Genomic DNA, 15,410 nt, shown 5'->3' with positions numbered 1-15,410 from the left:
TTGATTTGTTTTCACTTTTTGCTGGTGTGTAGTTTTTGCATGTGCGGCCTTAGTCCTCCCTGTAGAATGCTATGGTGTCTCTACTGACTCATATAGTCATGTGTGAGAGAATTGGTATGAGCGCAGTGGACTGTAGGCTTCATCAAGGGTTGGCTTATTGTGTTGGAAGAGTATGCTTTTTTGAGGCTGTGATGGAGTATGTTCCTACAGCACAGAATGAAACCCAATACACACAAAGCAGAGCTTACAACTGAAAACCATGTATGGAGAAATTGAACTTGCATTTATTTATGTTATTTGTAACTGGAGATTAGTAGGATGGATCAAAAACCTTTGAGGGTAGATTTGCCCCACATTCTGTAATAATCCTAATATCCAAACACATTAAGTCAATGAATGCATTTTCTGGAGTGCATTTTCTTCACGACCAAGAAGTCTTGTACAACATAAATTTGTCCAAAGTATATTAGAAACTACAAAGTCTTAATGGGGGAAAAGTAGGTTTTGATGCCTACTCATAATATGGGAGGAGGAAAACCTTGCATGAGAATGTTTGAGCTGATTTGTTTTTTTTTTTCTTGTTGTTTGTTTGTGTTCTTTGCTAAATTACATATCTTCGCATAGAAGTACACACAGAACTCCATTTCATTTCCCAAACCATTACCCCATTTCATTTCCCAAACCATTCTTAAAGTATCATGTTCTATGGAGTCTTTTGCTCAATTAGAGATGTGCACCAACAACCCCCTGGCACCATGGAGAATACTCTGAATCTGCCAGTAGATAATATGCGGCAACACAAGCCAAATTATATTGAGATTCTGGCCAATTACTGTAGGTGAGCTGACATTTTATGTTAGACAGTTTAATAAGGGACAAAACCACTTACCATTTGGAAAAGAATATGCTTAAAACTGAAGCCGAATGAAAGCTGCTATCACTATGCAATTAAAATCCATTGAGAGTTATTCCCATAATTGTGGTAGATTCATATTACATTCAAGCTCTTACAGGACTTATATTATCAAGTGTAAAAACAACAAGCCGTATAAAGTGTTGACATATTGGCTTTGCAGTCGAGAAAATCGGTGTCCTTGAATAAGATTCTGCTGTGTCTGTTCAACCAACCGTGAGTATTTGACTTAGTGAGGGCATATATTCAGAGCAAATTCACACGTTTTGGCACCATGATCTCACTGTTGGCTTGTTTTTAGTTTCTATTCTGTCACACCCAGTGAGGGCCCTTCATATCCTGTACTTATGAGCAGTGGCAACACAAACAAGACTCACCCTGGCCTGTACGATATAACCAAGGCCTTGACCCTACTCCTTAATAATAAGGCCATTATAGAACCACATAGACTTATACCAAAGCTGCAAAAATCCTGGCTGATCAACCACTCCTATGAACCAACATTAAAATGGCAAATGTAGTTCTTCGAATATAAATCATACTGGTAGTATATGCCTTCTGATATTGGAATTAAACCTATTAACAGTATTAAGATTATTACTGTTCCATTACATGAATATGCAGCTATTGCTATAATTATAATAAAAAATAACATTAATGGGCTGATTTAGAGTTTCAGTACAAGCATTTCAGATTTGCGAATTATCTCCATATCCGAGGGCTTTCTATTTCTGAGGGGTCTACTGTTCTTAAGCCAGGCTCTGAAAATTCCCTTTGCCCGTACACAATTCCTTCACAGCATCTAACATTATTTTTGATGAAAGAACAGTGTGTGTGGCACTTCCAAGTGTGACTGTTATGTCTCTCTCTGTTAAAGATCATAAAACAGCACGGCCTGAAATAACTTACTATGTAATTAACTACTGAACATTCATTAGACCAAAGACAACATGCAAGGGTGTCCCTCCATGCAATGGTTTCATTTGGAAAGAGTTGATCTCCAGTTCTGCTTTAAACAGCTTTGTTTCTATGACATTGACTGCATATGGAGGCATGCAAACGGGCAGTGCATTTGTCACATTGACACTAACTTCTCCCAGTATGGAGAATGTATGAAGGTAAGCTCTCATTGTTAAATGCTAACTAGACCCATTTCTACATAGCATATTCATCTATATTTCCATGGGATTTGATTCTTGTGCCTCTAATGGAGACATGCCCACTAAAATATGGAGTCTAGAATAATTGTACACTTAAAACAAATAGTTGAATTTATGTTATAGTTCAATTAGTAGTTTATACATTCTCTGTGAATAATATGGGTGGCACGGATGGTGCAGTGGGTAGCACTGCCACCTTACAGCAAGGAGGTCCTGAGTTTGAATCCCCGTTGGCCGGGGCCTCTCTGTGTGGAGTTTGCATGTTCTCCTGTGTGCGCGTGGGTTTCCTCCGGGTACTCCGGTTTCCTCCCACAGTCCAAAGACATGCAGGTTAGGCTGATTGGAGAGACTATATTGCCCGTAGGTATGAGTGTGTGAGTGAATGGTGTGTGTGCCCTGCGATGGACTGGCGACCTGTCCAGGGTGTATTCCTGCCTTTCGCCCAATGTATGCTGGGATAGGCTCCAGCCCCCCTGCGACCCTGTTCAGGATAAGCGGGTTAGGATAATTATTAATTAATTAATTAATAATATGACATTCAGTTTTGATTTTAAACAGTGAATCATCTTTTCCAGTGATCGAAATATTGATAGATTATAGTTAAAAAAATATCAAGACTTTGGACAAGGCTGATTGTTTCTTGCACTCCCATTTCATATTTCATAGAGTGACAAACTAGAAACAGGACGTTTTAAAACAAAATAAGTTAGTGAAGCTGAGGCTGGTCTATTTCCATATACTGTCAGTAATATCCCATGGATTTTTTCCGTTTGGTTAAAAAAGGCACAACTGAAAACAAAAAGATAATAACTTACTCCTTCTGTACACATACTGCATATTGGATGAGCATATCTTTGGCACACACATGTAAATTAACAGCTGAATTATATTTGTCAGCTACCCCCTGGTCATAGAATTAGAGGCGACAAAGTTATCCCAAGGGTTACAAATAAGAATCGTAAATCCAGAGCAGAGATCGTGTTTGTGTTTGCAGTAAATTTAGTCTCCTGACACATCAAAGGAAATTCTCTTTACCAAAGGATTTTTCCCCATTCCTCACTATTACAGAATAAAAATCCCTTCAGGTATTAAAACATGTGGGCTCCTGCAGCCTCACCATAAGTCACCCCACAAAAAATGTATAAAATCTCTTTCATTCTTTCCTGATTGAGATTGAGGTAGTGGTATTGCAGTTTTATGTCTATAGTGTCAGACCACTAAACCTTCAAGGCTTGAGAAAAAGCAAGAGCTTTAATTAATGGATTTGTGGTTCTAAGTAGGCCTATGATATTGTAAAATAATCCTCACAATTGATTAATTGGGAATCTGACTAAAATGAACCATCACCTTGGCAGGGGTGTCCAAGTTTATCCAATAAGGACCAATGTGGGTGCAGGTTTTTGCTTTAGCCCAGCACTGTCACATGATTCATTACATTACATTTTATTTAGCACCCGCTTTTATCCAAAGTGACGTACGAAACAGTGCATATCAAGGTCATAGGACAAACAACTGAACACGGCAAGGTACATTTCATATATGATTGGTTGTAAGGCCATGAACATAAGTCCAGTAAACAAGGTAGATAGGCTATACAGTAACTACCATACCAGGACATCCACAACTTCAGGAACTACAGGTCTGAGACAAATACAACTAATTCACCGACCATGGTCTTCAATTAAGATAAATACAATCTAGTGTCTTAATGTTGGGCAAAAATATATGCACCTTTTCAGATAAGATTGGACACCCCTGATCTACTAGTTAATTTAAGTTCCTACAGTCAAGACTCTAAAAGCAGTCTTTTTAGTTGCTAAGCAGATTGTAAAGAGGTTATGTGACTTTTGGCTGAGGTGTTAACATGCTACATGCAACCAGATTTAGCTAATGTGCGAAGCTCGACAAGACAAATTCAAATGTTTGTTATATTAACTCATTTTCTGACAGCAATTCAGAACTTGTTCAATAATTACTATTGGTTATCTGTAAACAAAGCACAGTTAATTAGCTATCAATTCATCAATAATTTATAATAATTGAAAATCACTGAATAATTGGCCCTAAAAATGAGACAGACTTCAATTGATTTGTTTTCAGACATGTTCCTTGATTTTATTTCCCCTGCCTGTGTAGGTTGTTCAAGTTAAATTCATCCATTTAATATCTGAATGCAGCAAGGATATTCCCTGTTTTCTCAAGTGCTGTGTTTAAAAATGTTTCAGAGTTCCTATTGATTTTTCAATTGGTGATTTTCACCCTCTTTTTATATAAAGAATACTGACCCAAGCACTTTAAGAAATTAATCTTAATCCTAAAAGTTAAATTCTTGGAATGTTTATTGTAATTTTAAAAATATGTTGAGAAAAGGTCCCACTGTGAAGTTTTTCCGTAACTGAAATAGTTTTGACGGTTGTTTTTAGAAATTATTAAATAGATTTGATTGCTTACTGAATTCATTCATTTGAACCATTTTCAAAAATCAAACAAAATCTGAGAAATTCAAAGTAAAATAATGAACTTAACAACTGGTCAATTTCATTTTGCTGGAAGTAGCATGAGAAGTCTGACTTCTTACCATTTTTTTGGCAAATTGAAGAGTACAGTACAGTGATACTTCATGAGTGTCATTCATGGTCATTTTACTGTAAGTCTCTCTCTTCCTTGCGGTTGCAGGATCCCTGATGCGAGGCAGGTGGCTAATGGTGCCGCTGCTGTTGCAGGCATGGCTGTTGGCATCCCCAAGCAGTGTCCGTGAGCGTCCATGTCCTCGGAGCTGTCGCTGCGATGGGAAGATAGTCTACTGTGAGTCCAATGCTTTCCGTGATGTGCCAAAGAATGTCTCTGGCGGGTGCCAGGGCCTGTCTCTGCGCTACAACAGCCTGGTGAGCCTCAGGGCAGGCCAGTTTTCTGGTCTCAGCCAACTCATCTGGCTCTACCTGGACCATAACTACATCAACTCTGTGGACAGTGAGGCCTTCCAGAGCGTGAGGAGGCTCAAGGAGCTGATCCTGAGCTCCAACAAGATCACACAGCTACAAAATTCCACTTTCCACGCTGTGCCAAATTTGCGAAATCTCGACCTGTCCTACAACAAGCTGCAGGCCCTTCAGCCTAACCAGTTCCAGGGTCTACGCAAGTTGCTCAGCCTCCACATTCGCTCGAATTCCCTGAAAAGCGTTCCTGTACGAGTCTTTCAGGACTGTCGCAACCTAGAATTTCTGGACCTGGGCTACAACCGGTTGCGTAGCCTCACTCGCAATGCTTTTGCAGGGCTACTGAAACTGACGGAGCTTCACTTAGAACATAACCAGTTCTCCAAAATCAACTTCTCACACTTCCCACGCCTCTACAATCTGCGGGCACTGTACCTGCAATGGAACCGTATCCGCTCAATCAGTCAGGGTCTCACCTGGACCTGGACCTCGCTGCAAAAGCTTGACCTCTCTGGAAATGACCTCCAGATTGTGGACGCCAGCATCTACCAGTGCCTGCCTAACCTACAGACACTCAATCTGGACTCTAACAAGCTCAGTAATGTGTCCCAGGAGGCAGTGGCTGCCTGGATCTCCTTGACCACCATCAGCCTGGCTGGCAATGTGTGGGACTGCAGCCCCAGCATCTGCCCCCTGGTGGCCTGGCTGAGGAATTTCAAGGGAAACAAGGAGACCACCATGATTTGCGCTGGACCTAAGGAAACCCAGGGGGAGAAGGTGATGGATGCTGTGGAAACGTACAGTATCTGCAAAATCACTCCAGCTCCTTCCATCTCAACACCATCCTCTCCTCCAAACACTCCATCAAAACCAGGACGCTTTCCCATTCCCACTTTATCCAGAGCGGGTGGGGAGCTTTCCCAGGGTAGTTTAGCCAGCCCCACACCCTCAGGGGCCTCCTCAACCATCCCAGAGCAGTTTGAGCATGTTTCATTCCACAAAATAATAGCTGGCAGCGTGGCACTCTTCCTGTCAGTGGCCATGATCCTGCTGGTGATCTACGTGTCGTGGAAGCGCTACCCCAGCAGCATGAAGCAGCTGCAGCAGCACTCCATGGTCCGCAAGCGCAGGAAAAAGGTTCGGGAGACAGAGCGTACCCTCAACTCCCCTCTGCAGGAGTATTATGTGGACTACAAACCCACAAACTCTGAGACCATGGATGTGCTGGTCAATGGGACAGGCTCCTGCACCTACACCATCTCGGGCTCCAGAGAATGTGAGGTATGATCCGTCACGCTCCTAAAATCCATTTCCACTGCGGGGAACCAGAGGTAAATTTTCCACTGCTTTTGAGGAAAATATGTGTGATTTCCCTTTCCTGCTCTCCTGGCTTTTTGTGTTTGGAGGGTAGGGCAGATGGGTCACATCACATTGTAGCTTGAGTCATACTTTTTTGGGCTTTGCCAGTTACACATGTCCACCCAGAATACGTAAGGTAAACATTTTTTTAATGAATACATCTTGCTGAGTCAATTACTAGCCTTGCAACAAGTTGTTATAACATTAGCTACGAAGATAAATTGCTTGTTCAAAGTACAACATATCCCAGTGCATTGCCTCAGAAATGTATGCACTAGATCAAGTTACTGTGCAGTGAGTCATTTCCTATCCTTCATGATATTTTTTACATTGCCACCAACACAGAATTTGCTGCAGGCTTTGTTTGCAGTAACTGATGCCAAGCCAAATGGATACAGAGTTTTTGCAGTTTCCCTGACAAATCAGTTAAATATATTATCTTATTGTGACACTGGTCATGTTGAGTAGGCTTATTTGTTTGAATAACACCAGATTAATGCAGTCTTAAATCACGCTGGATCCTGACATATAAGTGTACACTCAGGATACTGTAAGTGGTTTTCATTGATGGCTTTATCCTTTTATATATAAGTGAATCACAGCAGATAATAGGTCATACTCGCCCACTGTTAAAGGTTCTGAACAGTCACTCTAGATCTCTTTCAGTTATACACCCACTGAGCACTTTATTAGGAACACCTGTACACCTACCTATTCATGTGATTATCTAATCAGCCAATCGTGTGACAGCAGTACAATGCATAAAATCATGCAGATACGGGTCAGGAGCTTTAGTTAATGTTCAACCATCAGGATGGGGGAAAAATGTGACCTAAGTGACTTTGACCATGGAATGATTGTTGATGTCAGACAGGGTGGTTTTAGTATCTAAGAAACTGATCTCCTGGGATTTTCACGCACAGCAGTCTCTACAGTTTGCTGAGAATACGTAAAACAAAAAATATCCAGTGAGCAGCAGTTCTGCGGGCAGAAACACCTTATTAATGAGAGAGGTCCAAGGAGAATGGCAAGACTGATCAAAGCTGACAGGAAGGTGACGGTAATGCAAATAACCACACATTACAAGAGTGGCATGCAGAAGAGCATCTCTGAACACACAACACATCAAACCTCTAAACGGATAGGCTATAACAGCAGAACAACTTAATAAGTCTTACGAAATAAGCAATACATACCTAATAAAGTGCTCACTGAGTGTATATGAATATGGAATAATGTAATCTAAATGTGGCAGATTTACACAGTTTTAGAGGTTTAATACATGGACAAAAGGAGAGGGACTGTCTTACTGTGGAAAGCACAATAGACAATACTTAAAAGGCAGATTCTCCTAGAAACCACAAAGAAAGAGAATTCACACATTGAATCCACTTGCTTCCTCAAGGTGACATGCTGGACAGCTCCTCCGTCCTTGCACTAGGGAATAGGTGTATAGGCTGAATTCCTTTGGCAGAACTTGTAGGATAACACATGCCAAGATTAAATCCTGTTTTGTCGCATACCCCTTTATGTGTGTTATCTGCTGTGGTGAGTTTGGGAGATATCCCTACATTTTCTGTGCTCGTGGTTTGCTTTCTTTATTCTGCTTTTTCATGAGTGTTTTTGTGCTGCATTGGTTAGTATTTGCTAAGTTCCTGTTATCGGGTTGATGCTTTCTTTTTGTAGCTTCTGCACTATTCCGTGAGTGGCTTTTTTTGGCGCTCTTTGTGTGTGTTTTTAAAGCGACTTAAGCTGCTGATGGAACAGCCATCACAAAAGCACAAGGATTCAAGGAAATGTCTGACAATAGTTGATCTCAGGTAGACCTTCCCAACAGTGTACAATTATCCTGTATTTTTGTTGGTGTCAACAGTTGCTACGCTACCAAGGTGTACATACAGATTCAGATACACTCCAGAATTTCATTTCATTTCAGTGTACTCTGGCAGGGGCAATGTCAGAACACACAGATATGAAAAGCAATATATAGTATGTGCAGAGAGTCATTGGGTATGAAAAGAAGGCTGATGCTGAAAACAAGCCAAACACTGGATGTTGTCTTCAAGAAATATTTAATCACATACAGTGTCTTCAGTAGCATGCCTTGGCGGCAGCAGAGCTGTCTTTGTACTTGGCTTTTCTGCGAGAGCCCATTTGTCTCCTCCTCCTAATTCAGCCAGTTCTCTGGATCTGAGGTATGTGATTTTACTGAGGTGTCTGAAGCTCATTAAATGAGGGTTTTACATTCCAATGATTCCCCTCATCTGAAAGGGAACAAGGATCTCTTTTATTTTACTGAAGGAGAGTGATAAGCTACCTGCAATAGCATTTCATCATACTATTTATTCCCCCCTCCATCCCCCTCTCTCCCTTAGCAGGCTCAGGAATGGTGTGTGTGTGTGTGTGTGTGTGTGTGTGTGTGTGTGTGTGTGTGTGCAGGGCTTGCGGGGGAGGGTTGCAGGTAGGAGACAGATATTCAGACTCCTTAATTCAAACCCATCACTACCTACGCAACTACCTGACAAACCGTTGATTATTTACTGTGTACGGAGTCACTGTTGATTCCGGTATTGCTTATTGAGTTAATTATAATTAATATTTACCTTTATTAAATTATTGCTTCACTAGCTCAATAGCATTTAAGCATAATTATGCTGAATGCAACAATTTAGAAGGTGATGCCACACAATATTTGCACACACACATGCATACACTAACACAGATGCACAAATACACAAATACATAATACACAGATTCTCTCATGCTTGCTGCGATTACTTGTGTGGAGGTGGAGATATTTGTCTGTTCTTGGAGGAGTCATTTCAAAGGCACAACCGTTAAAAATGTTCCGCTTCTTTCTTTAGTTAATTGCCTGGTGGATGTTACCTAATGTCTCATCCCTCTCTGCCTGTGTGAGCTGTAGGAACATTTTGGCTGTGGCCTTAAATAACATTTCCATTCTTTCACCTGCAGAAACAATTAAATCCTTTTTTACTGTACTATTTTCAGATATTTTGTTTTCATCTCTCGTGTCAAGCTCCTTGGCTCTCAGCTGCTTGTTTTCATTGCTCGTATTCTCATATACAGTGCAGTCTAAGTATTTTGACAGTGACACAATTTCTGTTGTTTTGGCTCTGTACTCCAGCACATTTGACCTGAAAATGAGGTTAAAGTGCAGACCATCAGCTTTAATTTGTGGGTGCTTACATCTACTTAAGGCTCAGGACTTTCAGCCATGCACAAGAACACCAACGGAAGGTCTAGATTTGATTGTAGACATGCAATTTTCATTTTGCATCTGTTGCTGTTGTCTCTCAACATGAGGACCAAAGTGTCAATGCCAATAAAGCAGTCCATCATGGGGTGGAAAAAAATCTTAATTATCAACCAGAGACATTGGGTGTGTCAAAATCAATTGTTACATTTGTCAAGAGGCAAGGAAGGACAAGTGGGTTCAGCATTAGCAAGCAACCTGGTAGTCCACAGAAGACCACTGTATTGGATGATTGATGAATACTTCAGTCTTTACTGATTGACTTTACTGATTATGTGATGCTGACAGCAGCAGCCAGATGAATTCTGAAGTGTAAGTGTTCATATCTGCTCAGATCCAGCCAAATGCCTCAAAACCCATTGGACAGTGCTTTCCCTTGCAGCAGGACACTGACCCCAGACAAGCAAACAATGAGGTTAAGGGTTTTGATTCAGTCACATTACCTGAATGCAATTGGACATGCATTTTACTTGCTGAATCCCAGTTGCAAACAGAAACTTCAAATGCCTGCAGTGAACTGACGGAGCATCGAGATACCCAATGTCTGGTGATGTCAGTGGACTGCAGACTTCAGGCAGTCATCCAAAGGATTTGCAACCAAATACCAAATGACACATTTATTCAAGATTGTTAATTTGTCCAATTACTTTTGTTGCCCTAAAATGGAGGGACAGTATTAAAAGGGCTGTGATTCCTACATGGATCACTGGATATGGCTGTGTATACCCTTAGATTAAAGCTGACAGTCTCCCCTTATTTTCATGTTCATAGTTTAATTTCAAATCCATTGTACAGAGCCCAGAGCCTAAACAACAAAAAATGTTTAGTTCATTACTGCAGTTTCAGGGAAAGTTTCACTAGGCAAGAGGTAAAGTAGAACAAAGAAAGTTTCAGAATTTTCAAGAGAGGAGAGAGAAAACATATTTGTTTGTGTAAAGTTGCCTTTAGGTTGGCATCTCCAAGGTTTATAAAACCATTAAGGATAATTGGTTGAAAAGATGGCATCATTCATTTACAAACTTCTTCTGATGCCTCATACAGTATGAGTAGATCCATGACAATTAATGCAAGGATCACTTGATTTTAATTTCATACAAACAAAGGAGAGCATTTCAATGCATTAGTATGACATGGTGACATTGGCGACATTGGCTCAGGAGGTTATGAGCAGTTGGAGGGTTGCCGGTTTGATCCCATCCTCCGGATGAGCTGGTTGGTGCCATGCATGGCGGTCAATCGCCGTTGGTATGAGAAGCATCAATTATACAGCGCATTGCATAAATGCAGACATTTACCACTTAACATAGTATGCCTGACAATCAACTAAACTAGAGAGCAATGCTCTCGTATTGATTGACAGGTACAGTAGGGCTCCCATATGTATTCCAATCTTCTTCAAACTACTAATGCGCTCTTCAGTAATACAAGGCTTCCTGCTCTTCTTTCTTAGAAGGGCTCTGGTGAAGACCTGCCCCATGTAGCACAACATTGTCCTTTTCCCATCGGAATGCTGCCCAGTGCACATGCCCAGAATATATCCACACACCCACAACCACACATGTGCATTTCACCCAAGCATGCTAGCAGGGGGGCATTTTCCATGTAGCTCCAGCGCATTAAAATATTAATGCAATCAATAATCATCTATTTTTCATTCAATTTTTTAAATCAAGTTGTTCTTTCCCCTTCCCCAGGTCATAATAATATAATTGATGACAACGCTAGTAATCAAAGTAACGAATAGGTTAAAGCCTTAAGCTCACGGCAGGGGATGATGAAAATGGATAAATCCCCTCAGAATATCTGATCGATCCACACCGGGGACTCCTAGATTAACAGTGTGGCAGCAATCTGGTTAGTCGTGCACAAATGGGATAAATTGGATGGAGACCAATTTTCTTTTTTCCCCCACTCTTTCTTTTTGTTTAGAAGAGGGGATGAATTAATACTTGATAGAAGCCTTGGGGAAAAATGGGACGACACATTGTGAAATGCTCTCGGTGTGCCTCTCTAACCACAAATAGGAAAGCCTTAAATGATAACGCTTGGGACGCTATAGAGGACTACCGAGGGTTTATTTTCTTTTAGGGGGTCGAATAAGACTGCTCCAGGATCAGGTGTGGATAGGTTGACCTGCCTCGGGAGCTGTTGCAGATACTGAGTGGTTGAGGAGAAGAATCATGCATAGCATATTTTTCTTCAACATAAACTGAGTAAGTAAACTAAAATAACATATTAAAACTTGCAAAATTCAATAGGACATTAAAAAAAAGTGTCCTTTATATAATGCTACATACTATATGTATTTAAGCATGCTGTGATGGCATACATTGATAATAGGGACTGTATGATTATGTTTCTTCTCTCAGGTTATTCTTTCTAATAGGCTCAACATTTCAAAAGGGAAGATGTGATCGCCTGTATCAGTTTTTGTAGCCTGAACTAAAGCTCAAACCCAAGCTTGAATTTCTGAATAGTGCTCTCTAAAAAGAAATCAGCATCTTGGTTGGTGTAGAAAAATGCATCAGAAACATTCAGCATGTTGTCAGAGGAACAGTTTCATTGAGTCCCTCCCATGCTGTGTTGTGTGCCATTGGTAGGGTTGTGACCATTCACCCATGTGAAAGCGCACCCGCCTGGAAATCATGCATTTATTCAGCTTTTTTTATCATCGAAAAAGAGCCATTTAAACACATACTATCTGTTCAGTCTATCCCCAAAACTGGTAATTATATACTGAGCAAGAACACACCAAAACTCCCCAAGGAATCACAGACAAGATCTCAATTACAAACCGTGTTCAAAGAATTACGGCTTGGAGTGTTTTTTTTTTCTTATTTTTCATTTTAAGAATGATAAAAAAAAGATATATTTTCATTTGCATAAACTGTCATGTCTACATTGGATACCTGGCTCTGTATTTAAAGTCTTCTTACTTCTGAGAGAAAATGCATACAAGGCATCAGAGACCTAGCAAGTAAGTGACAGCCTTCTGGTATACGTATAGAGTAGACTATACACTATCTCTCCTGCATAGCTCCTTGGAGTTTGCAATATGACTCATCTTCATCCACGTCCATGTGCACTTTACCAAATTATGACACCAGTTCCCCACACTCCTCGCCTCCAACCCTCAGCCGCCAGCCCCACTCTCTCACATTAAAGTGCCTTGAGGTCTTTGATAGGAGATGTGTTAATTCTGCACTGCACTCTTGTACTCTGATATAATTGATTTATTTACATGCCCAAAGGACAATGTTTTGATCCACTAGTATCTTTGAAGATTCTTGTGGTGCAAATTGTTGTGCTGTATGTGTCAAATAGGAACAGTACTCTTGTAGCTGCTGGGGAAAGGTAAGGCAAACATTAAAAATGGATAGCTGACGTTAACTGGCTAACCATACAAAATTTTTTTTTGTTTTTTGGGAAAAGGATTTCCAAGATTCTGGTGTTCCTAACTCACTTGAGGGCAGAGAGATTATGTACTGTTGAAGAACCTTGGGAAAGGTAGTAATAGAAGCCGGATATGGGGTATTGGGCGGTTCACTCTCATGATCTGTTCTGTGAATGGTTCTGTTAAAAAAAAGCCCACACATCCTCGGCACGATGACTGTCCCTAGCACCTATGTAATGTGTTAAATTAGAAATTATGTTTTTGGCTGGGCTGGGACTTTACGTTCTAGAACGGGAGGCCGGCTCACATGTTCGTATGGAAGGTGGGCACCAGGGAGCGGGACACAGACGCGCGAGAGACAGTCGATCGTCGAGAATCCACCAACCACTTTAGAGCCCTGCTGCCTCCAATCTGCACTGCTCTTGTGCTGCCTGCTGGAGTAATTAAACCGGCGTTTTTCACTACAGAGTGCCAGCCATTAATGGGCCCTGCACCTGACTGTTGTGCTGTGCTGCTTCACACAAGACGAGCAAGGGAACCGGTCACTGGAGTCAGAACACGAACACGCAGGGCCGTTGCTTGTGGGATGCTCGTCACGTGGGCTTCCTGTCTGCAACCCCCCGTCCTTCTCCTCGCTATGTGGTCTGCAGGCAAATGGTCCAACGAAAGCAGCGGCCTACAAACAAAATGGGAGGGGCTGGTGCGGCAGTTGGTGCAGCAAAGGCCAGCTGGTATGAATGTGACACATTTTGAGTGATGTTCCTCTGCAATGGAACAGGCTGCAGGCTTAATTTAAACATGTAATGTTTACTGTCAGTCACTATGAGTAATGTGTCTCATCCTCACTCTGACGCTCAGGGGATATGATGCAGGAGTGATAAAGGATGCCCATTCTATTTGCATGTTGCACTCGCTGCATACCATAAGGTAACATAAATGCATACGTTTACACAAAACTTTACTTTGCTGCAGTGATAAGAAACCGCATTTTCCAGGGGCCGTCGTGCAGATGTTCGGGGCGTGGCAGCGGAGAGACTGATCACTCCCATGCCAGCCCGCAAAGGCCCGGCCTCTGTGATTTAGTGGTAATCACAGTTCTAATTCCTGTGCGGTGCATTGCAATTCATCAGGATTATCATAAAGTTGTGCGGAAAGCCAGAGCAAGGGCACTGCAGCATCTCTTCAGAATGAATTACTGCCTCGGCGCGTCCGTGTCAATCAGGCATAAACAGCGTTGTGCTCAAACTGCCCCCGGAACCCTGGCAGTGCTGCAGCACTCTCCTGATAAATATTCATCTCCAATCCTGAGCCACTGACATCCAAGGATTCACAAAAAGGCTTAAGGGTCTCCGCTGTTTGCTTTATAGAGGGGAAAAAACTTTGAGTGCCCAGCTTCTTCAACGATTTTTCCACCCCTCCCCAACTAAACAGATAAGACAAAAGCCATCAAAATGAGTGTGCTCTGGGGCAGGGGTGAGTTAGTCCCAGTGTTGGACCACTCTACAGTACACCAAGGCCTTTAAAGGTTTTATTAATTGATAATGAATTCATAGAATCAATGCTAATTAAGATGGTTGTTTGGAACAAAAGACATGGTTTTGAAGTCCTTCTTAAGCCCCGCATTGACTGGAGTACTGTCAGTGCACTCATGACGAGATGAGGACACAGACCAAAATACTTCAGTTGGTTATTAGAGATGATAATTATTATGTTCTACCTAATCTGGGCGATGTGCTCATGCAAGCAGCCAGAGAAATAAAATAAAATAGAACACCTTTCCTCTTTTAAGAGCCTGTTTACTTATTTATTGCAGGAGGTTTAACTAATTGATCCAATGTTTGCATGTTTACGGACCTTTCATTAGAGGGTGACGATTCAAGTAGTCAAACTCTTCAATAAAAGCCAAAAAGTCAATCTGTGATTTTTTTTAAAATAAGAAAAAGATTTTAAAAAAAGAAAGTGGTCAAATCAACTGCCTGAAAGCAATATTGTGCTAAACTGACATTTTCGGTATCCTCTGTGATACTGTATGCAGCTTTGGACCAATTCAAAAGCTCAATGTGCCCTTTCTACCTCTGGTAAGGCTGTTGAAATATGCATCCCAGCTGACAAGCCTACATAGAGGTTTATGGCTAAAGCAAGAGAAAACAATAGCCTGCAGATCTGAATGGCTAGGAATTGATACTAATCCCACAAAAGGCAAGCTTCTTTATTGTTTTCCGCTCTTTCTCCTCTCTCTCTCTGAGAAAGCCAAGGGGCTCCGAGGGAGTGTATGAGAAATTCAGACAGAAAGACTAATTAATCCACCCTTTCTTAATTAGGTTCATTTTGCTTATGCATGCATTTGCATTCTCTTTTCATCCGCTTTTTCTGC

General features: G+C 41.4%; 1 protein-coding gene across 2 annotated transcripts in view; it reads left to right on the top strand.

Annotated features, from left to right (window-relative positions):
* The window catches only part of LOC133140983 (leucine-rich repeat transmembrane neuronal protein 4), a 94,497-nt gene that overhangs the window by 3,462 nt on the left and 75,625 nt on the right, over nucleotides 1-15,410 (top strand). The window contains exon 2 of one of the 2 annotated variants that reach the window (XM_061261324.1): nucleotides 4,750-6,290. In XM_061261324.1, coding sequence (XP_061117308.1) covers nucleotides 4,750-6,290 — 1,541 coding nt within the window. Of the gene's footprint in view, nucleotides 1-4,749; nucleotides 6,341-15,410 lie in introns of both variants that reach the window. The other variant, XM_061261325.1, reaches the window with a different exon arrangement.

The sequence above is a fragment of the Conger conger genome, chromosome 11 (genome assembly GCF_963514075.1).
Source record: "Conger conger chromosome 11, fConCon1.1, whole genome shotgun sequence".
NCBI lineage: Eukaryota > Metazoa > Chordata > Actinopteri > Anguilliformes > Congridae > Conger > Conger conger.
This window is presented reverse-complemented; position numbering and strand designations above follow the sequence as displayed.